Source organism: Musca autumnalis, unplaced genomic scaffold (genome assembly GCF_047663935.1).
Source record: "Musca autumnalis isolate F117 unplaced genomic scaffold, ASM4766393v1 scaffold_5, whole genome shotgun sequence".
Classification (NCBI taxonomy): domain Eukaryota; kingdom Metazoa; phylum Arthropoda; class Insecta; order Diptera; family Muscidae; genus Musca; species Musca autumnalis.
In genome coordinates this window covers 123,506,567-123,531,116 of record NW_027412088.1, presented here as the reverse complement: position 1 = coordinate 123,531,116, position 24,550 = coordinate 123,506,567, and the positions used below count along the sequence as shown (strand labels likewise).

General features: G+C 37.8%; 1 protein-coding gene across 3 annotated transcripts; it reads right to left on the bottom strand.

Annotated features, from left to right (window-relative positions):
• Positions 1-432: 432 nt before the first annotated feature.
• On the bottom strand, positions 433-23,170 carry LOC141406217 (uncharacterized). 3 transcript variants are annotated; one of them, XM_073991417.1, is made up of 4 exons: positions 22,674-23,170; positions 14,731-14,866; positions 14,540-14,634; positions 433-498 (listed from the first exon to the last, which is right to left on the bottom strand). In XM_073991417.1, exons 1-4 carry the CDS (start codon positions 22,688-22,690, stop codon positions 489-491), a joined length of 258 nt encoding a protein of 85 aa, XP_073847518.1. In that variant the 5' UTR covers positions 22,691-23,170; the 3' UTR covers positions 433-488. The 3 variants fall into 3 exon arrangements, with proteins under 3 accessions (XP_073847518.1, XP_073847515.1, XP_073847517.1); XM_073991414.1 differs by lacking the exon at positions 433-498 and adding an exon at positions 12,375-12,456; XM_073991416.1 differs by lacking the exons at positions 433-498; positions 22,674-23,170 and adding exons at positions 12,375-12,456; positions 19,152-19,279.
• Positions 23,171-24,550: the final 1,380 nt, after the last annotated feature.

Below are 24,550 nucleotides of genomic sequence, written 5' to 3'. Positions count from 1 at the left end.
GGTAACCCTAGTTGATATTAACAGGCCTCTGTCGCCACCCCAGATTGCAGAAGGTAATCTTTGTTGTTGTTTGAAAAGAAATACTATTGATAATTATTTATTATATTTAAACTGATACTGCTTTTGTTGTTATATTTTATTCTTTTCACCCCCACTGCTCATCAAACGGTATCCTGAGCTATCGTTATCGAAAAACCCTATGGATTTCCCCTCCCTCACCTAAAAACTAACATTTTTCTTGTTTTAAACTGGCGATCTTCAGAAGTCAATACTTAAGTGGATTCATATATCCAGCTTTACCATACTATTAAATTAACCCCATTTTTAAATAAAACAACTACTTTGAAGTTGATTTCTTTATTAATAAAACTGAATCTTGTATTTAAATACATGTTGTGGTCGATAACAATCAAATATATCGTGTTGGATAACCCCAGGTAAAACAGAAAAAGTGTATATATGTTAAGTAACATCCGAAAAGCACCAGTTCAGCAACTCCTGGAAAGAGAACGTAAAGAGAAGCCATATTAAGTATTAATGAAACTCAAAGAAGAAGAAAATATGAAAAAGCTAAAAACTTGCTAAATTTTAAATTCAAAAACAAAACAAAAAAACTAAAAAAATTGCTAAACTTTAAATCTAAGAAACTAAAAATTTGTTAGATATATATAAAAACAAAACAAAAAATTTAAAACATTTGTCAAACTTTAAATCCGAGAAACTAAAAATTTACTAAAATTAAATATATATATATATATATATATATATATATATATATATATGAATCGGGGTGCACTCATTGATATGAGAGAAGTCTCCCCTGTCCCGCCTGGGATGTTTGTGGAACAATTATATTATATTATATATATGAAAACTATAAATTAAGGTTAACAAAAGATAACAAGTATTAATCGCAAGAAAAGAGAAACGAATATTAAGCTTAAGATTAAAAATATTTGCTAGGTTAAGTTGTGCCGTTGAAGTGTTGTGCTTAAGTGTAATTGTTGTCTTATTTATTGTGAGGGACATTAACTCCTTTGTTGTTAAATATCATTGATCGTAGGATTACCCCGGATTACAGAAGATATTCTGTCATTTGTTTTATTATATTGTGTGGACGAGTTATTATGTCCCTAGACCACCTAAAAGAGCTCTACTAGGCAGGTACTATCAGTGTAGAAAATACGCCAGATTTGGCATCATTGTGTTTGTTTCCTTTTGTAATAGTGGGTGATCTGAGTAAGTGACTCATCCGAATCTTTAAATGCTGCCTAGGTGTTAATGTTTCAATTTTTTTTCGATGTCATATTTGTATGTTATGATTAAGAGCAGTAATGTCAATAAACCGTCTTGAATGTGAAAGATAGAGAAATGATGTGTTATTTTTTTGTTTGTAAGAGAGGGAAGTAGATCGTATTTTGTAATGAGGTGAGTGTCGGTGGATGCTAGGGCCCTTATAAAAAAGTATATTTAAGATCTAAGGGTCAAGGATGGGCGGGCAGGTGTTTTCGGTGTACTAAGTGTTAGTGATCGTTTTGTGTTGTTTATCTGTTTCAATTTAAAATAAAATTGTTCGTCCCCTAGGGCTATGGTTGGTTGGGTTGGGACCGCCCTAAAGATGGCCCCCTGAGCTTGCTGGATACCTCACCATAGCGCCACAGTAGGTGGCACGTAACAATATGGCGGTTGTTGCTTGCAAGTCAAGCGGATCGATTCTTTTTGTTTTATGTTATGTATGTTTATTATTTTATGTTTATATCTGCATAGATGCTTCCAAAAGGCGGTTGTCAAGAGAATATTCGTTGAAATCTCTCATACTATTACAGGGGTGTAATAAATGGGTATGAGGAGATTTCAACGAGTACACCTATGCAATTCATTGGGTCAATTTAAATGATACGATCAATTCTAACTTAAACAAAACTAAAAAACAAAAAATTAAGAAAGAACAAATTAACAAGCAAGATAAAAATTCTTACTCTTATTATTGTTAACCTATAAAAAAAACCAGGAGTATTTCTGGCAAGGGGTGGAGGAGTTACGTCCCAACCTTTCCCCTTGATTAAAATTAAATAAAAAGCATTTATGTCTGCTTAATGCAGCGACATAAAAAAGTCTTAAATGAAATTTGAAACTTTTGTGTTCGTTCCCACATTCACAGACAGTCATTCAATGCAGCGTAAGCAAAAACCTCTCGCTACATTGAATGACAAACTATTAAAAATATAAATATTAAGTTAGTCTTAAGACCACCACAATAAAGACATAGTTGCTAAAATACAAAAACGGAATTTTGATTATTCTAATCTTTTACTCGCGCTGTTGCTATGATCTATCGTTACTTTTATACAATTCATCCTTTACATAAAGGTCGACATACTTTCGATGGGAAATATCCTGCAGCCACTGAAATTAAAAGTGAAAGATTACACCTTGCCATGGTAGCTCAGTAGTCCGATTCTCTAACTCATTTTATGAGTTACCAACAATTGTCGGTAAAATTAACATGCTTATAATTTCGATAATTACCGATGTTTTTCGGTAAGTTAGCGACGAATAAAAAGCAGTCGTTAAGTTCTACCGATAGCAAGAGTGTTGTCAACTTTTATTTGAACTTTTCATTAATAATTTTGCGTTTAAGTTTTACCGATTTTTGTCGGTAACTCAAAAAATGAGTTAGAGAATCGCACTACTGAAGGTTCATTTTCCGGATGAGTATGATAGTTTACTAAATAAAAGGCCATTGAATTCCAAAAGCTCTCTGCTCCCACTTAATCATATTTTAGATGATATGGCAGTTATGCGGCTCAATGGACGCTTAGCCCAATTCCAACATTGCCTCTCGCAGATTTTTTATATTACTCTACAATTGCAGATTTTCTCTTCTTTTGCTAGAATACTTTTACCGTATCTCCATTTACGGAGGAATTCAATTAGCTGTACGTACATATGTTACGCATGCAATATTGGATACCTCGAGCAAATTGTTGATTCGTAAGGTTACAAGAAAATGCAAACCTTGTGGTGAATTTTGTAGAAAACTCTTTTTCTGTGTAAATGGAATCTGGTAGATTTCTTTTCAATACATGGGGGCAAAGAATCTATGTTTAAAAACAACCGGCTGTCGGTCATGAAATAATGTAACAAATGTCGTGCCCAAAATATTAAAGATAAGAAAGGTTCGATAATTAAATATGTATTCTCCATTATCAACGCAACGTGGGTGTGCACGACTGCATAATGTATTTATAGACACAGCGTGCAAGTAAATGTAATTGTATGTGTGTTGATTTTAGAGTCAAAGATTTAGTGGTAAATATTTTGTAGTTAATAAAATGAGTTCCTTTCGAACCGTTGAAGAAGACACATCAGCCCGCGTGTGTTCATTCATGGGGTCATTGCGTGGTTGTTGTTGTAGCAACGCAAATGTGTTCGTTCGTGTATTATTTCAGTTATCAGGTTCCTCTGTATCCAGATTCAAGAATTCTGCAACCTGAACTGGTTGCGTCCATAAGGAATCAAGAGACAAGTGAGTGGGGTTAGCTAGGCAGCTAAACAAATGCAGTTTATCGTGTGGTCCCAATCCACATGCTGGGCAGGTTTTGGGTATCGTGGCGTCAATTCGGCCCAATACGAATTGAGGCGGCTGCATCGTCCGGATCTTAACTGGTTTGCCTTGGCAGCTGGCGTTCTTCTGCTGCGATGGATGGGGGTGGTCTCCAAGTATGGCATTCACACTGTATCTCTGTACTACCTGCGCAACCATGCCAGTGTGAATGCTATCCAAGACTGCCTGATAAGCTCGTTGGTCTAGATGTTCTCTTTTATACCTTTGGACCTCTCTCTAGATCATGAAGATCTCTCCTGACGTGCCTGGGTGAAGGAAGCCTGTCCATTAAATCGTGACAGGGATGCTCACTGCGATAACACCCAAGCAGATACTGCATCGACCACATTTTATTGTGTTGACGCACCGGTAAAATCTTCGTCTCCTCATGAAGATGGTCCAATGGTGTCATGAGGAGGCACCCTGTTGCAGTCCTCAGGGCAGCATTCTGGCAGGTTTGAATCTTCTTCCACTGCGTAGTGCAAACCTTTGCAGACCACGCTGGCGCCGCATAGCTTACCCAAGTACTGCCGGCCAGCGAATTGAGCACCTTGTTCCTACTTCTGATCTTATCGCAAATAGCTGTGGCATGCGCGGACGACTTAAACATGCTATCGAACGTTACACCCAGTATTTTGAGGTAGTTAGTGGTCGGAATTAGTACACCATCGACCAATATGTTCAGTGGGAGCCTCATTTCAGCCATCCATGTGGTGAACAGGTGAGAGTGGATTTAGCGGCGGATATTTTCATATTCCTCATTCATCGAAGAACTGCACTAGGTCAGCTATGTAGACATTTAACCTATCACATATATCATCGATGATAGGACTCGACGCCAAGATCGTACAATCATCCGCATACATACCCTCCGTCTGGAGGGTGTGCAATTTCAGAAAGGTAGTGGTTAAACAAATCCGGAGATATCACCCCTCCTTGGGGAACTCCATGTTTCACTCTACGGCGTTTGGTCTTCTTGTTTCTGAATTCTACAACACAAACAAACGACTGGCGTCCTCGCATATAGTTGACTAGCAAAATGCCCGCTACTTCGTATGCGAAAAAAGAATAAAATACAAATAAACAATATTTAATATTTACCTATACTACTACTATACCTATTTTACTTGATATTTAATTTCATTTAAGTTCTGTTCATACCACTTTAGTTCGAATTTCCACACCAAAAACATAATTTCCATGTTTTGTTAGAACCTTACATTGTTTAAGGGTATTTTAAAGTTTTTTCCACATTTCCAACCGAATTAGTTGTAATTAGTTGAATTTGTGATTTTTACTTAATGTATATATATATATATATATATATATATATATATATATATATATATATATATATATATATATATATATATATATATATATATATGTATAAATAAATAATAAATATAAAATATACTATATAACAATCAATTTTTTTGCGACCTTTCAATTTAGGCCTTTTTGTTCTTGTAAAACAATTTTCGTTTTGAATTTATTTATTTATTTTGAATTTATATAAAACGTCCGGAATACAAATTTTGTTGGAAAGATACGTTTGACTATTTGATTTCAGTGTATTATATAGAAACCGCCATAGCGTTAACGTAATACCAAAATATTGTTATATGTAGAAACATTTCATACATTTTTAAAACGTATTTTCATAAAAATTGCATTTATCGGTTCACTCAACACCAGAGCTACAATGTTTAGTATTATATAATAATTCTAGTACACATATCGTACAATCACCTCTAACAATGAAACTTACAAATAAATCAGAATTCCACCTCTATTCCTTAGCCCAATACCAAATTTATTGCACTTTCGCACTAACTATATAATTACAGCTTCATTGCTACGCGCAACACCAAATTTAGTACCATCACCAACCCTGACTCTAATACAAAAATTCGAAATTCCAGCTATATACCTATATGCAATACCAGAATGGTACTAAATTTGGGACTTGTAATAGGTACAAGTTTCAAAAATTGTATCCCAATATCCACACTATGTCCCAACTCCGATACTCATTTACAGCTCTATCTGTTCCCCAAAAATCAATTATAGTAGTAATTGTTACTTATCTCATCTCTACATGTCATCTACTGAATTTCACAATTTTCATCTCTACCCCTTTACGCAAAAACAATTTGGACCAAATTCTGTGCCTTTTAGTACTTCTCTATCTTAATTTTAAATTTCAGAAATCCGACTCTATCAGTTCACCCAAATCCAACTTGTAGCAAATTTAGTACCATTTAGTACTTTTCGTACGGCAAAAGACTAACTCATTCCTACATTCCAACAGCACTCTTAATTTAAAATTTCAGAAATCTGACTCTATCTATTCAACCAAATCTAAATTGTACCAAATTTAGTACCATTTAGTACTTTAAGTACACATAAATACCTCAATAATCCACTCCAAGACTAACTTTAATTCCAAATTTCAGGATTACAACTCTATCCGTTCACCATAAACCAAATTGTACCAAATTTAGTATCTTTTAGTACTTTCCGTACACATAAGTACGAATTTACAAAACTATCTCAATCCTCCACTCCATCAGTAATCTTAATTCCAATTTTCAAGGTTTCAGCTTTATTTTTTTTTCCAAAATTTCCAAAACTACATCCATATGTCAGTCCTGTTGGATAATCATAATTCCCAATTTTAGGATTCCAGCTCTATCTGTTGATCCAAATCCAATTTGAACCAAATTTAGTACCATTTAATATTTTCGTTCACATAAGTACTGTAGTATATACATACTTTGTAAGACACTTGGCCTGTTCCTTTACTTTTGAAAGTGGTAAAACCGGCAAAAGTAGTAAAAGTTTTAAACTGCTCCCATATGAATTGTATGGTGTCAGAAGTAAAGGAACGCTTTTCGAGTAAAAAGTGGTAAAACTTGAAGATTCTTGTGCGTAAAGGAACAGAGCTACTGTAGTTTGCTCTACATCATAAGTGTTTAGAACATAAGAGAAATAATATAGCATCACTCTCTCGTGAGCACAAGAGTGTGTGCGTTGTTGTTATGTGTGTGGATGATTATCAGTTCGTGGGTAATCGACTGCTGGTCTGTGAGTCAGTTTAGTAATAGACACACAAAACAACAGACACTCGCCCTCTTGTTCGCTACTAGCAATAAAAGAAAACCAAAGAATAAAACAATCACGATTCTTTTATTAAAAACGCATAGTTACTACAGTACGAATTTCCAAATATCCCCATATATTTATCCTACACTCCTGTAGCAATCTCAATTCGAAATTTCATGTATCCAGCTTTATCCGTTCACCCAAATCCAAATTATAGCAAATTTAGTACCATTAAGTACTTTTCGTACACATAAGTACGATTTTCCAACACTATTTCAATCCTTCACTCCAACAGTAATCTTAGTTCTAGATGTTAGGATTCCAGTAGTGGGATTCTGTAACTCATTTTTGCTGTTATCGATAATTGTCGGTAAAATTAAAATGCTTATAATTTCGATAATTAACGAAATTTTTCGGTAAGTTAACGATAAATAAAAACTAGTCGCTAGCCTCTACCGACACAAACAGTGACGCCAACTTTTCTTTATGTTTTTAGTCATAATTTTTCGATTTAATTTTACCGATTTTTGTCGGTAACAGCAAAAAGGAGTTACAGAATCCCACTACAGCTCTATCCTTTTACTCAAATCCAAATTGTACCATATTTAGTACCCTTTAGTACTTTTCGTACACGTACATAAGTATGAATTTCCAAAATTGCCTCCATATCCCAACACTACTCTCTAAGAGTAATCTTAATTCAAAAATTTCAGGGTTCTACCTCCTTCCGCTTCTTAACCTTGATTTCCATACCAAATTACGTGATTCTAGCTACATATATCTGTTCAAAATATACAATTGGTAACAAATGTTGTAAATTTTAGTACTTTTCGTACACTTCAAGGTCGAATTTCCAAAAGCCCTTTGGTACGTCTTTCTAGCTCTCCATCAGTTACCCTCATTCCAAATTTCAGAATTCTAGCTCTCACCGTTTGCCTAATACAAAGGGTACCATATATAGTACCTTTTAGTACTTTTCGTGAACTTCTCCAACAGCAACCTACAGCCAAAATTTTAACTTTCTAGCTTCAGCGGTTTCGTCTGGGCGCTGATGAATCAGACATTCAGTCAGTGAATACCTTACCTCACTGCTCTTTTATATATATAGATTACCCAACGTTTCAAACATGGCTGGAGATTAGCCTTCTCTATATCCTCGAACAGCTTGGCATGGTTGGCGGTATCGAAAGTAGAGTTGTACAATCTAGTTCAGTTGAAAGATCTAGTTCAATAGTTCAGTTCTTTTAATTCAACTAGTTCAGTAATCTAGTTCATAGTTCACTATCTAGTTCAATCATTCGGATCACAATCGTTCACTTGATGAAAACGAATACATACACCAAATACACAAACAATAGTATAATGTGATTTAACTGCTCCAGAAGAAAAAAATATAACATTTATTGTTTGAGTAATAAAAACTACAACCGTCTCGTTGGGTTGTAAATTCTATTCTAATTTTATTAATGTTAAAATTAATTATAAGAACTAAGTTACAAAATAATTCTTAGCCTATCTTCTCATATTCTATGCACTTATCACTATAAGAAACTGCTCCCTTGCTGAGTGCATTATCTCTTGGGCGATGCCTTTATTATCAATGCACACTCAGCTGCATAAAGTGTTATTACTATAGCGCTAAGTACATTCATATTTCTGGTTGGGCTAGATTAATATTTATAGCCTAAAACACTTAAAGATGTTATTAAAATATTAAGAGAGCTAGTGAACCTATCTATCATATTAAAAGAAAATGTTGCTGTTGGAAAACTGGCTGATTAAATATTTTCCAATATTACACGAAGTTCCCCAACAGCACAACCATTACTAAATCATGTACAAATAATTTGTACATTCTCCGCCGCGGCTTAAAGTGGGAGTAGTAGATTATCTAACATTATGTTACATTATAACAAAATGAAGAATGAAAAAAGTATTATTTAAATAAAAATAAAATCTAAATATAATTGATAATCTAAATCTAAATATAATTATTCTAGGTCACCGCACCAATGACATTCTTTATCCAATCGTTCGAATCTCTCCGCCATCGATAGAGTACGTTGCTCATTTCTCTTTTACATTTGGCCACCTTGGCTATCGTACGTATTCTCTCTTGCCACCTTCTTCGGATTCTTTCATGATCAGAATATCTTCCCGTTACTACTGCAAACTTCATATTTAATTTTTTCTCCAGATATTGTTTTTCTATGTCAACATTGTTGTTGAAAATTTGTTGCTTTCGAACTTCAGGAATAGTGTTGTTGTACTTCTCCTTTCTCTCTTCATTGCCGTCAGTTCTACAGTGTATTTCTTCGCGTTCGTCGTTAGTAGTATGTACCTTTTTGACGGCATTGACTTCTTCGCCCTTGTCATCTTCTTCCGAAACATCTTGCACTTTTTTGATATGGACATATTGGTTCTTCTGATAACTTGATGTTAGTTGATGTCCTTCTACACTAGATGATATATGTGTTTCATTATGAAAGTTCTCAACGTCGTACTTCGTTATTTTATCATTCTCCGCAACCGTTTTCTCTTTCTCTGTAGGTATTTCCTCGACTTCATATAGTTTTTGTTCTATATGAAATGTACCTTCCATACTCCGCCGTTGTTTCACCAGGTCAGGATGCTCCTGTTTGGACTCTTCCTCAGGTATCAGTGCTTTCCCCGCCTTGTCGATGTTATCTCCAATTGTTTCCTCAGATTGAGAACTAGCCGGCGGGGACGATTCCTCGGAACTATCAACCGCTTTATTTCTTGTATATAATTGACATAATTGCGGCAATAGTTCTATTTGCATCTGCCTTTGCTTCAACATTATTCTTTATCCTTCAAAAAATGCATCCATTTGCCTCTGCCTTTGTTCCATAATTATTCTTTGCCCTTCAAAAAATGCATCCATGCTAAGCCGCATCATCTCCAACATTGTGTTAATTTGTGTCTCCATGGTTGAGTTCTCTTTTTTTATATTTTTATTTGGGACTTGTGTCCTCTTTTCAACGTTTTTTTCTTTTTGGGACTCTTATAGTCCTCTTTTTATTTATTTTTTTTTTTTTTGAGTGGGACTTTTATAGTCCTCTTTTCTATAAATTTCTTAGGTTTATTTTTTAAGTTGGGACCACCATATGTCCTCTTTTCCAATTTATTTTTTGTTTTATTTTATGCTTTTGTCTTATTTTGTTTTTCTCTTCGAAGGATCACTGTAGTCCTTCTTTAATTTTTTTATATTTATATGCCGTGGGTCTTTTTTGCGCTTAGTTCTTCTCTTCCTTTTTAGAGAAGAACCGCTTCGATTTTCCTTTTTTTAATTGTACTCTTTTTTCCAATATTTTATTTTTTTAATTTTGTGGCCACTGATTCTAATCCGGCTTGAAGGACCATGTTTGAGTAATAAAAACTACAACCGTCTCGTTGGGTTGTAAATTCTATTCTAATTTTATTAATGTTAAAATTAATCTTATCTATCTTCTCTTATTCTATGCACTTATCACTATAAGAAACTGCTCCCTTGCTGAGTGCATTATCTCTTGGGCGATGCCTTTATCATCAATGCACACTCAGCTGCATAAAGTGTTATTACTATAGCGCTAAGTACATTGTTGAGGGGGTTTGAATAAAGAATATTGTTAACCAAAAGGGGGAGGAGCCGTTATGGATTGTGATCCGTTCCACTAAGGTTTAGGTGGAAGTGTGTTCATGGTGAGGGTCTAGAATATGGTAATGACTGTCTAAGCCGGGGGTCCGGGAATGGTCATTACAAGGTTTCAACAAGAACACCCAAAGAGAAAAGCCGGATCTAGACTTCAGTGGCCCTTGTCCACATACAGGTCCTTGGTCACAGAATGTTGGGGGTGCACACTTGAGATTAAGTTATAAACGTAGTGAGCATTTACGGGTATAGCAAAAGATTCAAGAAAGTGGAGTTTTCGATGATCATATTGTTTACATGATGGTGCAAGGCATTTACACTGAGGGAGATTTGATTCACTGGAAGAGGCATATTTATCTTCGATTGTAGTCGCACCCGAAGGTAGAAGGCCTGGTGTGACGACCAACAACAAGATGGCTGTAACAAAAGCCATAATTATACGCCCCTCTGTACCCTCAAATTGTTGGCATGTATAGAAATTGCCGGCAAAGGGTGACTTCTCGGCCGTCAATCTCGTTTGGCCCAGTTTATAGAATGTGTAATACCACCATAGTAGAGGGATTATGGTCGCAGGATGAGCAAAATAGACGACGAGTTCGGTTATTACCTTTCATGCCTTTCCATGCTGTCTCCCGGCTTGGCCCCCAAACATGCGAAAGGAAGAGATAATAAATGGGATGTTGTATTCTGGCCAGTTTCCTTGGTGTAGGTGATTGCCGATGCAAGGAACAGCTCAGAGTAGTCCTGAAGATGAGGAGAACATTTTCTCCATATTTTTTCTTTTGCTTTTTAGCATTTTTTTTATTCTGTTTGCTTCGTTTTTATGTTTTTTTTTTTTTTTGCGGAAATTATTTAATATGTCTTGATACCACCAGTGCCAGGTGGTGGTATGAAAACAGCTGGTTGTGGAACTTTTTTGTTTGACAAGTCAGGGTTGGAAATTGTGATTCGTAATTTCAGAGTTGTATGGAAGAGCGTACGTTAAGAGAATTTACGCACTCATAAATTGAGCGACGTAATGAAATATTCAAGGCCATGCGTGCGTTGAACCGTGACCGCTGTTCAAGCGTGGACAATTTGTTGGTAGGTGAGAGGATTTTGGTGAAGGTATCTGAGGAGGAATTGCATTGGTAATGAGCAACGAATCAACGTTGAATGTGCAAGGGGTTCTTTGACTATGGTGGCAAATGCTGGCGTTTCAATAGTCAATCGTGGTTGAATAAGCCGAAAGTGTTAAGCATTTATGAACACAGATTTAAAAGTTTAGTTTTTGGAATAAGTAAAAGTTAGCTGCTCTGTGAAAAGTTACAACAGCCACGGCGGAAAAGCCAGCTATAAATAAGCGGAGCTATCCAGCTATTTTAGTGGACGCTTTATAGTCCTAACATTTTCATTTGTTTTAAATTTTTGGTGTGCACGAAGATAATATAATCAAAATTGATGCTATGAATTAACACAAAAACCTCCCGAATTCAAATTTTGAAAATTGCGTTGACGAAGTGATTTATGTTAGCGTAACGTTACGCTTCACGCCCGGCATTTGGGGAAGCAACTAGATCTGTGTGTACAGTAGCCTATTGAAAAAGTGGAACTCGAAGAGAGGCACATTGAAAGACCTTCCACAGTCCACTTGGAAGCTACTGCGAGAGCGTGTAGTGGAACTTAATTCCGGAGAAACAGCTAAGTCATAGCATATCCTAAGGAGCTAACCTAAAATTGTGTTTGTCTGTGTGTGTCCAATTTTTGTTTTCTGTTAGTTTTAAGGTTAAAAATAATTTTTAATTTAAAAATTTTGTTATTGTAAAGGATCTATCCTGCGCCGGTAATAGTCCAGTAGGAATTCGGACTAGGAAGAGCTCTGACTGGTTAGCAATTTCTTGGCTAGGACAACCGTTAACAGAAAGAATAGCAAAGGCTAGGTCCTCGTAAAGTTTTAGGATTTTGCTTGAATTCTGTAGGAGAAAGAAATCTATAGGGAAATAAGAAAGGATAAGATTTCAAGTTGGATTTCTTTTATATTTTTATTTAATTTTTAAAACATATTTCTTTAATGTTATCAATGTTAGAGATCACATATATCCGAGAAGATCTGAAAAGAAAGTTATTGTAAATGTTACATTAAATTATAGAAAATGTTCGAATTGTAATAAATGTTAAGTTAAGAATTGGATATGTCTGGTTAGTTTGTTTTGAGGGAAGGGGAGAAAGGATAAGGAGGGGTATGTCAGGTAGGTAAAGTTTATATACCTCGTTGGTGTGCATTTCATTGGGGTTCTGATGAACGTAAGGTTGGGTGAGTAACGATGGGGACCAGGGTTATGGATCCCCAAAAGAAGTTGGTTGTTGGTTCATGTTGGTTAAGAGTGTGTAGTCCATATTAATTCAGTGTTTTTGTACTCGTTATGCCCTCAAGTGTCACTGGGTTAAGGAACCACGGCCCATTTAGAATTTAGCCGGGCTGGCACAAGTTTGAAGGAGGAAACATAACAGTAATGGCGCCCAATAAAATAAATCAGAGCCTTGGTTACTCAGTAACTTTGGTGGTGAAAATAGAAATATATTTGTTTTTGTAACTATCCGTTCTGGATTTGAAGGACGAGCAAACTTGCAGGGGAAACTTATAAGAATGTCTATAATTGTTCCTTTCAAGTCTGTTACATAAGCAAATCCATATCTCATAGGAACCATATTGAGACTCGGCTAATGAATAATTGCCGATTGCTCAGTTGTGTTTCCTAATAATCAGTAATACTGAACCCAGTTTTAAGATTATCCTGGATGTTCGTGCGTGTATATGTATGTAGAGTAGAACGTGAACTGATAACCAACGAGTAGGCACCAACTGAAAAGGACATACCCTCAAAGATTTATCCTTTTGATTCTTTCTCTATGTTGATATTCGTTTGTTTGTCTTTATACATTTTGATAATATTGTGTCTAAACTTGCGCAACACTTTGATATTACTTTTATTGGTTCTGAAAAGATATTCAACTACTGGTCAACTGTCGTCACATAGCCACGTAGTCAGATCAATTAATTGAAAATAAAAACCGAATCTATCTTCAACAAAATGCCGCTTGAACGCTCTCCGAATGCTTCAGCCAACACAGTTGTTAACCCAACTGGAAATAACTCAATAGGCAGTAACCCAACAGGTAGTAGTCAACCACCTAGCTTGCAAGGACCATTTGGCGGTAGCCAAATGCCATTCGATACTGAGAACCCAACTAGTAGGCAGAGTCCTCTTCTTGATTTCACAAGGCCACCACCAACATTCCCAGTTTCCACAAATAAACCTAAGAATAGCCAGGAAGAATATGCTGCTATGATAACGTCATTGATCAAAGATTCCAACAACACATATAGATCTGAGTTGGAAGAAAGAATAGAAGACAGGATCCAACGGAGCATACAGGCAGGGTTTGAACACATGAAGAAGGAAATAGCTAAGCTAAATTTAATGATTCTGATTTTGATTTACGCTCAGAGGACGGACGAAATCAGAGCAATAAAGAGCCAAACAAAGGCAGACAGTCCAGGGGAAATGCTGCTAAACGTAGTTTAGACTTTTATGATAGTGAACCCCCTTTACGGGATGGTAATAGTGGACATGTAAACCAACAGCAAACAGCAGCATCAGTCGGTAATAAATATCCGATTGTGGTGGACAAATGGAATATCTCCTTCGATGGCAAACCGGAAGGGTTAGACGTGGAGGATTTTATTTTCAGAATCGAACACCTTCAGCGTGTCTACGGGTGCCCGTGGATTGAGGTGATTCGGGACTTCCATCTCCTACTGAAAGGAGATGCAAAAGAGTGGTTTTGGGTACTAATAGCAAACCAAGATATAAACCATTGGACAGATTTAAAAGAAGCTTTGATCCAGCAATATAGATCTAGTCGCAGCCAATATTAGTATATCAGGGATTTAGAAGAAAGGAAGCAAAAATCAGGAGAGTCAATTGATGATTACTTTCATACAATGAAAAGACTTAGGGCGAAGTTAAGATCACCATTGCCAGAACCGGGCATGATAAGGATAGTCAAGAGAAACTTGCGTCCTGAATTGGCCCACATTATATACGCCATGAAGATATACACAATTGATCAACTTAGAGACGAATGTAAGGAGCTTGAAAAAAATTATTTAAAAAAAGAGAAATACTTACTCCCAACAAACAGACTTCCACAGCAAACCCGACGCCAATATCCTGTGAACGAGGTTTATCTGGATGAACAGCTTGGGGATCAAATCAGCAAAGACCTAATAACAGTGGAAGAGGTGAGTCAAAACCGAACAATGGAAAGAAGACAGGTTACACTTATCTGTTGGAACTGTCAAGCCTCCGGGCATACATACTTCGAGTGTCCAGTTCCACAGCGTAATCTCTTCTGCTACAGATGTGGCTGCCCAGGATTTACCAGCCCGACCTGTCCGAAATGTCTGGGAAATGGTCTGAAGGGCGTGCCGAAGTCGGGGGAGACACGCTCTGCTCCTGCTCCCGACCAATAGAAGGGGATCAAATAAGAATTGTGAAAAGAAATGAATTGTTAGAAAATGAGATTATTAATAAAAGTCCAAAAAGGTCAAACTTTTTAAGTTATGAAGAACGACTAGAGAATTATAAGAAAACTAGGGACAGGATATTTGGTGAAGAAAATGAAGGCATTCAAAATACTGGTATGCTGGGTGGTAATCAAAATGGAATGCAAATAGAAAATAGTACTGGTGAAGGTGCATATAGGATCATAAGTAATGCAAAATTGAATAGGATTAGGAAAATTAGGAGTAAGTTTAAAGATAAGAAACATATGTGTAAATTAGTGAAAAGATCCGTTTCGAACTGTTCGGCTATTAAGCTAGATTCATTAGATAATAGAGCATATATAAATTTTAAAATTCAGGATGTCAGTGTAAAGGGACTTTTAGATTCCGGCGCCTCCGTGAGCGTTTTAGGTAAAGATTGCGACCAAATCGTTGAACAATTAGGGGCAAAAGTTAAACCTTTCTTTACGTCCATAGGAACTGCAGGAGGAGATCAGTTCACTATAGTAGGAAAGATTACGGTCATAGTGAAATACGAAGAAGAAGAAAAAGAAATGGACTTCTATCTATGTCCCGATCTGATTCAGTCAGCCTACTTAGGGGTGGATTTCTTTAAAACTTTTAAGATTGCCCCTAGCATATTTGGCGTAGAGGAGATTTGTCAAGAAGTTTTAGAAGGATATCCCGCCCTATTAAATGAAAGTACCGAACATGAATTGACAGAAAAAATGCGTCTAAGGTTGGAGCAGGTCAAAAGTTCCTTTAAATCTTATGAGGAGCATGGTTTGGGTAGGACTCATTTAGAAAAACATAGGATAGATTTAGTCGAAGGTGCTCAGCCCGTTAAAGAGCGTTATTATCCGGTATCTCCAGCGGTACAGAACCTAATTTACGCTGAAGTGGATGAAATGATAAGGCTTGGGGTTATTGAAGAATGTTCCAGTCCATGGAGCAACAGATGTACTCTGGTTAGAAAGCCAGAAAAAAACCGCCTGTGTTTAGATGCCAGGAAATTAAATGAAAGAACTATTAAGGATGCCTACTCAATCCAAAATATTGAGGGTATTCTAAGCAGATTTGAGGACACCTATTTCATAAGTAGTGTGGACCTCAAGTTTGCTTTTTGGCAGATAGAACTAGATCCAAACTCAAGACCCTACACCGCATTCACAGTACCAGGACGGCCTCTTTACCAGTATGTGGTGATGCCGTTCGGTCTGTGTAATGCGGCCCAGAGACTTTGTAGGCTTATGGACAAAGTCATTCCAGAGGAGCAAAAGACAAATATTTTTGTATACCTGGATGACTTACTAGTCATTTCTGCCGACGTTCAATCCCACATGGATCTCCTAGAGAAAGTGGCCCAATGCTTAAAACAAGCCAACCTCACAATAGGGATGAAGAAATCTAAATTTTGGCACAGAGAGTTACACTACCTGGGATTCATAGTAGGGGGTGGGTTAATGAAACCAGATCCTTCCAAAGTTGATGCAATCCGTAAAATACCAGTACCTAGAAACGTAAGAGAGATCAGAAGATCAGTTATTGGAGTAGCAGGTTGGTTGAAAATATAGTAGCTGACACTCTGTCAAGATCAGTGGAAGAAATTCTAACGCCCGAGGACGTGGTAGGGTTCGATACCGTCGAATTTGAGTCAGAAGATTATCTGGAATTGATCAAAGTAGTGCTAGAAAACAAAGAGAAATTTCCCGATATAAGAGTAGAACATAGTTTTGTTTATAAGCGGACGGCTCCACGAGCAGAAATGGAGTTAGATGAATTTGAATGGAAGCTATGGGTGCCTGTAAATTTAACCAACTCATTAATTCAAATGGCTCATGAGCCCGAGGATAAATTCCATGGTGGAATTAAGAAAACGTTGGGTCACCTACGACTAAAATACTACTGGCCGAACATGGCAGTACACGTCCGGAATTTCATAAAGAATTGTAATATATGCAAGGAGTGCAAGAGCTCCAATCAGCATCTGATGCCACAAATAGGGGAAGAAGTCCAGACAGACCGACCATTCCAGAAGCTATATGTGGACTTTCTTGGAAAGTACCCACGGTCCCGGACAGGAAACGCATATGTCTTAGTAGTAATGGACCATCTGACAAAATTCGTGTTCTTAAAACCTATGAAAGAAGCCACCAGTAGGAATGTCATCATGTTTTTAGTTGAGCACGTTTTCCAACAGTTTGGGGTGCCAGAAGTCATACATACAGACAACGGCAAACAGTTTGTATCGAGAGAGTTCCAAAAATTGATTGAGGAGTATAAAATAAGTCATATGAAAACGGCATTTTACTCGCCTCAGTCGAATGCGGCTGAGAGGGTAAACCAAAGCGTCTTAAATGCCATCCGAGCTTACATAGACAATGATCATACCAATTGGGACTTAAATATGGCCAAAATTGAGTTGGCTTTAAGGACCTCGGTTCATGCTGCCACAGGCGTAACGCCATTTTTTGCTCTTTTTGGGCGTAATATGTTTACCTGTGGAAGGGATTATAAACTTGCAAAGAAACTAAAGGCTTTCAGATATAATAAAAGATCCAGAGTTGTTCGTTTTAGTCCTGGTCAAGAAGTATTTAAAAGAAATTTTGTTCTAAGCAAATTTCAGGACAATAGGAACGCGAAATTCTGTAAAAAATTTACAAAATGTCGGATCGCTGAAGTTATCGGCAACAATATGTATCGGCTAGAAACATTAAGAGGAGATCCCCTTGGCGTATATCACGCGAAGGATATTAAACAATAAATGAAGAAAGGCAAAGGACCCATATGATTACTCTTAAGTGCAATAGTTTCATAGGTGCAATATTAGAGTAAGTGGTGTTCTCGTCTGTAATTATTTATTTATATTATTTGCTTTTGTGTGTGTACATTGTTTAGTGTTTCGGCTGTGATAAAGAATTTACATTCATTACCAAAACTGTGATATTTTAACTTCTAGTAGTCTTAAGATGAAGTTTCCATCTTAAGTCTTTTGTGTAGTGCCCGGCTAACTCAAGTTGTGACTGACATTTCTGGGTAGCATACGGCAGTTAGTGGGAATGGAAATAGTGGGTGTAGCCTACGTTGGGCGCATGAACAGAAAGGCTCGGCAGAAACTACTAATGATTCAAATCCTGGTTCAAGAAAGTCATGGTTATCCTGTGCTTGTAGATCAGATAAGTTCTTGATAGCTAATACTTTCACCTACACCATAGAAATGTTTAGGATAGGAATGGTATGCTGTATGAATAATACATCGAACATGACTCAGGAAATATAAAAAGTGCTAGCAGCACAACGTATACAAACGGAACCAAAAAAAAAAAAAAATTAATAATCTTTTTTATGTGATTTTAAGGTATGGAAATTAAGATTGAAGACGATAAATCCAGTGGATTTGAGTAACAGTGGAACTTTTAAACTTTGCGTATATCGCTTTTGGCCCGTCGGGCTCTCCTTTTAGTAAACTGATTTGAAAGAAACCCTTATAATTCAAGAAAATAATATACAGGGTAATAAATCAACTATGGTAGAAGGGAATAACTAGGAATTGAGCAGTGTAGTATACAATACAAAAGGAAGTTTTTTTTAAGCGTAGGATAACATGGTTACCCCTCACACTGGTGTTCCTTCAGGTTTATTTGTAACCCCAGAGTTTTGTTGAGGGGGTTTGAATAAAGAATATTGTTAACCAAAAGGGGGAGGAGCCGTTATGGATTGTGATCCGTTCCACTAAGGTTTAGGTGGAAGTGTGTTCATGGAGAGGGTCTAGAATATGGTAATGACTGTCTAAGCCGGGGGTCCGGGAATGGTCATTACAAGGTTTCAACAAGAACACCCAAAGAGAAAAGCCGGATCTAGACTTCAGTGGCCCTTGTCCACATACAGGTCCTTGGTCACAGAATGTTGAGGGTGCACACTTGAGATTAAGTAATAAACGTAGTGTGCATTTACGGGTATAGCAAAAGATTCAAGAAAGTGGAGTTTTCGATGATCATATTGTTTACATGATGGTGCAAGGCATTTACACTGAGGGAGATTTGATTCACTGCAAGAGGCATATTTATCTTCCCCTCCGTACCCTCAAATTGTTGGCATGTATAGAAATTGCCGGCAAAGGGTGACTTCTCGGCCGTCAATCTCGTTTGGCCCAGTTTATAGAATGTGTAATACCACCATAGTAGAGGGATTATGGTCGCAGGATGAGCAAAATAGACGACGAGTTCGGTTATTACCTTTCATGCCTTTCCATGCTGTCTCCCGGCTTGGCCCCCTTTTGCTTTTTAGCATTTTTTTATTCTGTTTGCTTCGTTTTTATGTTTTTGTTTTGCGGAAATTGTTTAATATGTCTTGATACCACCAGTGCCAGGTGGTGGTATGAAAACAGCTGGTTGTGGAACTTATTTGTTTGACAAGTCAGGGTTGGAAATTGTGATTCGTAATTTCAGAGTTGTATGGAAGAGCGTACGTTAAGAGAATTTACGCATGGTTTAATAAAAAAGGTTAGCCAAAGCTTTCTGTCAATTTAAATTTTTTCTTTCGACTATTCCTAAAACGTCAAAACAATATACACAATATGTGTATGTGTGTGTGCTGTTTGAATAATATGCCAAACAATTTAAAAAACAATCCAATTCAATGGTTTTTAAGTTTGTTTTTAGAACATTTGTATGGAAGAAATTCGTCAGCTTTGCATTGAAACAAACATTTTATCATATCCACAACTCGATTATGTGGAGAAACCTTGACACTTCATTCATTTTTCGCGTTTTTTATAAAATGCTCAAAAATGGTATTGTAAACAAACCCACTTGTTGCTTTTGTGTTTACTAATATTGACGTTTTAGGAATTAAGGAAAAACAAGGGTTCTATAGATTGTTTTCATTTAAATCTACCTCTTTACTTATACCATGAATTTACGCACTCATAAATTGAGCGACGTAATGAAATATTCAAGGCCATGCGTGCGTTGAACCGTGACCGCTGTTCAAGCATGGACAATTTGTTGGTAGGTGAGAAGAGTTTGGTGAAGGTATCTGAGGAGGAATTGCATTGGTAATGAGCAACGAATAAACGTTGAATGTGCAAGGGGTTCTTTGACTATGGTGGCAAATGCTGGCGTTTGAATAGTCAATCGTGGTTGAATAAGCCGAAAGTGTTAAGCATTTATGAACACAGATTTAAAAGTTTAGTTTTTGGAATAAGTAAAAGTTAGCTGCTCTGTGAAAAGTTACAACAGCCACGGCGGAAAAGCCAGCTATAAATAAGCGGAGCTATCCAGCTATTTTAGTGGACGCTTTATAGTCCTAACATTTTCATTTGTTTTAAATTTTTGGTGTGCACGAAGATAATGGTTGGTTGGTTGGTTTACGTGGTGGCTACACTTTATAGCCTCAATTAGTATGTAAGGAATACCGTTTTGAAAACCACACCACTCGTTCAAGGATTGTTATTTCGTAGTATAAAATTGACAGTTAAATCCAGCCTGATGAGTTGAGAAATCGTAGAAGGTCTCCCGGACCTACTTCGGCTATCTCGGCGATATTATGAAGGAACGGCTGTCCTATAGTTTTAAGTCGTCGTTGCATTAGTGCAGGGCAGGAACAGAGGAGGTGCTCAACAGTTTCCTCCTCTTCTTCATCTCCGCAGCTGCGACAGTGGTCGTTGTGTGGTATATTTAAGCGCATTGCGTGGTTACCGATAGCCCAGTGACCGGTTAACACTGCAATAAGTCTTGCCAAGTTCCGCCGATTTTGGCTGATTAGGAACTTTGTGCGTTTGGCGTTGTATTGAGGCCATGTAGATTTTGATATTCGGCATGTTTCCGTTTTGTCCCATCTACTCTCAGCCAATGATAGATAGTATTTGAAGATATCCCCTTTAACTACTCCCATTGGTGTTGCGACTGACGCCTTTGGGAGTTCGTTAGAGGCGGATCCTGCTCTGGCTAGTTCGTCCGCTTTTTCGTTCCCATCCAGTCCCTTATGGCCTGGGATCCAGGTGAGAGTTACTCTTGACAGACGCCCTAGTTTAGCAAGTTCTTCTTTACAATCTTTCACTAGCTTCGATGTGGCAGAGTTTGATTTTATTGCAAGGAGTGCCTATCGAGTTTGGTGTGTGGAGTTGTAAGAGAATAAAACAAGCTTCCTTTGTGGCCAGTATCTCCGCCTTAAAAACACTGCAGTCGTCAGGTAGCTTTATGGATGTAGATATATTTGCATCATATGAGAAGACACCAGAGCCGACTCCACATTTCATCTTGGAACCATCTGTGTATACATTGATGTCATGACCTGTCATTGGTGATCCATTATTCCATTCTTTCCTGCTTGGAAATTTGACTTCAAAAGGCTGATCAAAAGTCATTGTAGGAGCGCAGTAATCAGCAGTAGTTGCTATTTCTTTTGGTAGTTTGTGAAGCACGAACGCATGTCCGTAGGCTCTATCGCTCCATATTCCTAGAGCCCGCAGCCTTGCCGCATTACATGTTGCAGTTGCTTTGATGTGTATGTCTATTGGCAGAATGTGCATCATAACATTGAGGGCTTCAGCCGGACAAGTCCGAATTGCCCCCGTCACCCCGATGCATGCTGATCTTTGTATGCTATATAGTTTTTTCTGCGTAGTTTTCTTTTCCACTGCTGGCCACCATACTAGTGCTCCATTTCTACACCATAGAAATGTTTAGGATAGGAATGGTATGCTGTATGAATAATACATCGAACATGACTCAGGAAATATAAAAAGTGCTAGCAGCACAACGTATACAAACGGAACCAAAAAAAAAATTCAATAATCTTTTTTATGTGATTTTAAGGTATGGAAATTAAGATTGAAGACGATAAATCCAGTGGATTTGAGTAACAGTGGAACTTTTAAACTTTGCGTATATCGCTTTTGGCCCGTCGGGCTCTCGTTTTAGTAAACTGATTTGAAAGAAACCCGTATAATTCAAGAAAATAATATACAGGGTAATAAATCAACTATGGTAGAAGGGAATAACTAGGAATTGAGCAGTGTAGTATACAATACAAAAGGATGTTTTTTTTAAGCGTAAGATAACATGGTGGTCAGGTTTATTTGTAACCCCAGAGTTTTGTTGAGGGGGTTTGAATAAAGAATATTGTTAACCAAAAGGGGGAGGAGCCGTTATGGATTGTGATCCGTTCCACTAAGGTTTAGGTGGAAGTGTGTTCATGGAGAGGGTCTAGAATATGGTAATGACTGTCTAAGCCGGGGGTCCGGGAATGGTCATTACAAGGTTTCAACAAGAACACCCAAAGAGAAAAGCCGGATCTAGACTTCAGTGGCCCTTGTCCACATACAGGTCCTTGGTCACAGAATGTTGAGGGTGCACACTTGAGATTAAGTAATAAACGTAGTGTGCATTTACGGGTATAGCAAAAGATTCAAGAAAGTGGAGTTTTCGATGATCATATTGTTTACATGATGGTGCAAGGCATTTACACTGAGGGAGATTTGATTCACTGCAAGAGGCATATTTATCTTCGATTGTAGTCGCACCCGAAGGTAGAAGGCCTGGTGTGACGACCAACAACAAGATGGCTGTAACAAAAGCCATAATTATACGCCCCTCCGTACCCTCAAATTGTTGGCATGTATAGAAATTGCCGGCAAAGGGTGACTTCTCGGCCGTCAATCTCGTTTGGCCCAGTTTATAGAATGTGTAATACCACCATAGTAGAGGGATTATGGTCGCAGGATGAGCAAAATAGACGACGAGTTCGGTTATTACCTTTCATGCCTTTCCATGCTGTCTCCCGGCTTGGCCCCCAAACATGCGAATAGAAGAGATAATAAATGGGATGTTGTATTCTGGCCAGTTTCCTTGGTGTAGGAGATTGCCGATGCAAGGAACAGCTCAGAGTAGTCCTGACGATGAGGAGAACATTTTCTCCATATTTTTTCTTTTGCTTTTTAGCATTTTTTTATTCTGTTTGCTTCGTTTTTATGTTTTTGTTTTGCGGAAATTATTTAATATGTCTTGATACCACCAGTGCCAGGTGGTGGTATGAAAACAGCTGGTTGTGGAACTTATTTGTTTGACAAGTCAGGGTTGGAAATTGTGATTCGTAATTTCAGAGTTGTATGGAAGAGCGTACGTTAAGAGAATTTACGCACTCATAAATTGAGCGACGTAATGAAATATTCAAGGCCATGCGTGCGTTGAACCGTGACCGCTGTTCAAGCATGGACAATTTGTTGGTAGGTGAGAGGATTTTGGTGAAGGTATCTGAGGAGGAATTGCATTGGTAATGAGCAACGAATAAACGTTGAATGTGCAAGGGGTTCTTTGACTATGGTGGCAAATGCTGGCGTTTGAATAGTCAATCGTGGTTGAATAAGCCGAAAGTGTTAAGCATTTATGAACACAGATTTAAAAGTTTAGTTTTTGGAATAAGTAAAAGTTAGCTGCTCTGTGAAAAGTTACAACAGCCACGGCGGAAAAGCCAGCTATAAATAAGCGGAGCTATCCAGCTATTTTAGTGGACGCTTTATAGTCCTAACATTTTCATTTGTTTTAAATTTTTGGTGTGCACGAAGATAATGGTTGGTTGGTTGGTTTACGTGGTGGCTACACTTTATAGCCTCAATTAGTATGTAAGGAATACCGTTTTGAAAACCACACCACTCGTTCAAGGATTGTTATTTCGTAGTATAAAATTGACAGTTAAATCCAGCCTGATGAGTTGAGAAATCGTAGAAGGTCTCCCGGACCTACTTCGGCTATCTCGGCGATATTATGAAGGAACGGCTGTCCTATAGCTTTAAGTCGTCGTTGCATTAGTGCAGGGCAGGAACAGAGGAGGTGCTCAACAGTTTCCTCCTCTTCTTCATCTCCGCAGCTGCGACAGTGGTCGTTGTGTGGTATATTTAAGCGCATTGCGTGGTTACCGATAGCCCAGTGACCGGTTAACACTGCAATAAGTCTTGCCAAGTTCCGTCGATTTTGGCTGATTAGGAACTTTGTGCGTTTGGCGTTGTATTGAGGCCATGTAGATTTTGATATTCGGCATGTTTCCGTTTTGTCCCATCTACTCTCAGCCAATGATAGATAGTATTTGAAGATATCCCCTTTAACTACTCCCATTGGTGTTGCGACTGACGCCTTTGGGAGTTCGTTAGAGGCGGATCCTGCTCTGGCTAGTTCGTCCGCTTTTTCGTTCCCATCCAGTCCCTTATGGCCTGGGATCCAGGTGAGAGTTACTCTTGACAGACGCCCTAGTTTAGCAAGTTCTTCTTTACAATCTTTCACTAGCTTCGATGTGGCAGAGTTTGATTTTATTGCAAGGAGTGCCGCTTGACTGTCGACAAAAATTCCTATCGAGTTTGGTGTGTGGAGTTGTAAGAGAATAAAACAAGCTTCCTTTGTGGCCAGTATCTCCGCCTTAAAAACACTGCAGTCGTCAGGTAGCTTTATGGATGTAGATATATTTGCATCATATGAGAAGACACCAGAGCCGACTCCACATTTCATCTTGGAACCATCTGTGTATACATTGATGTCATGACCTGTCATTGGTGATCCATTATTCCATTCTTTCCTGCTTGGAAATTTGTCTTCAAAAGGCTGATCAAAAGTCATTGTAGGAGCGCAGTAATCAGCAGTAG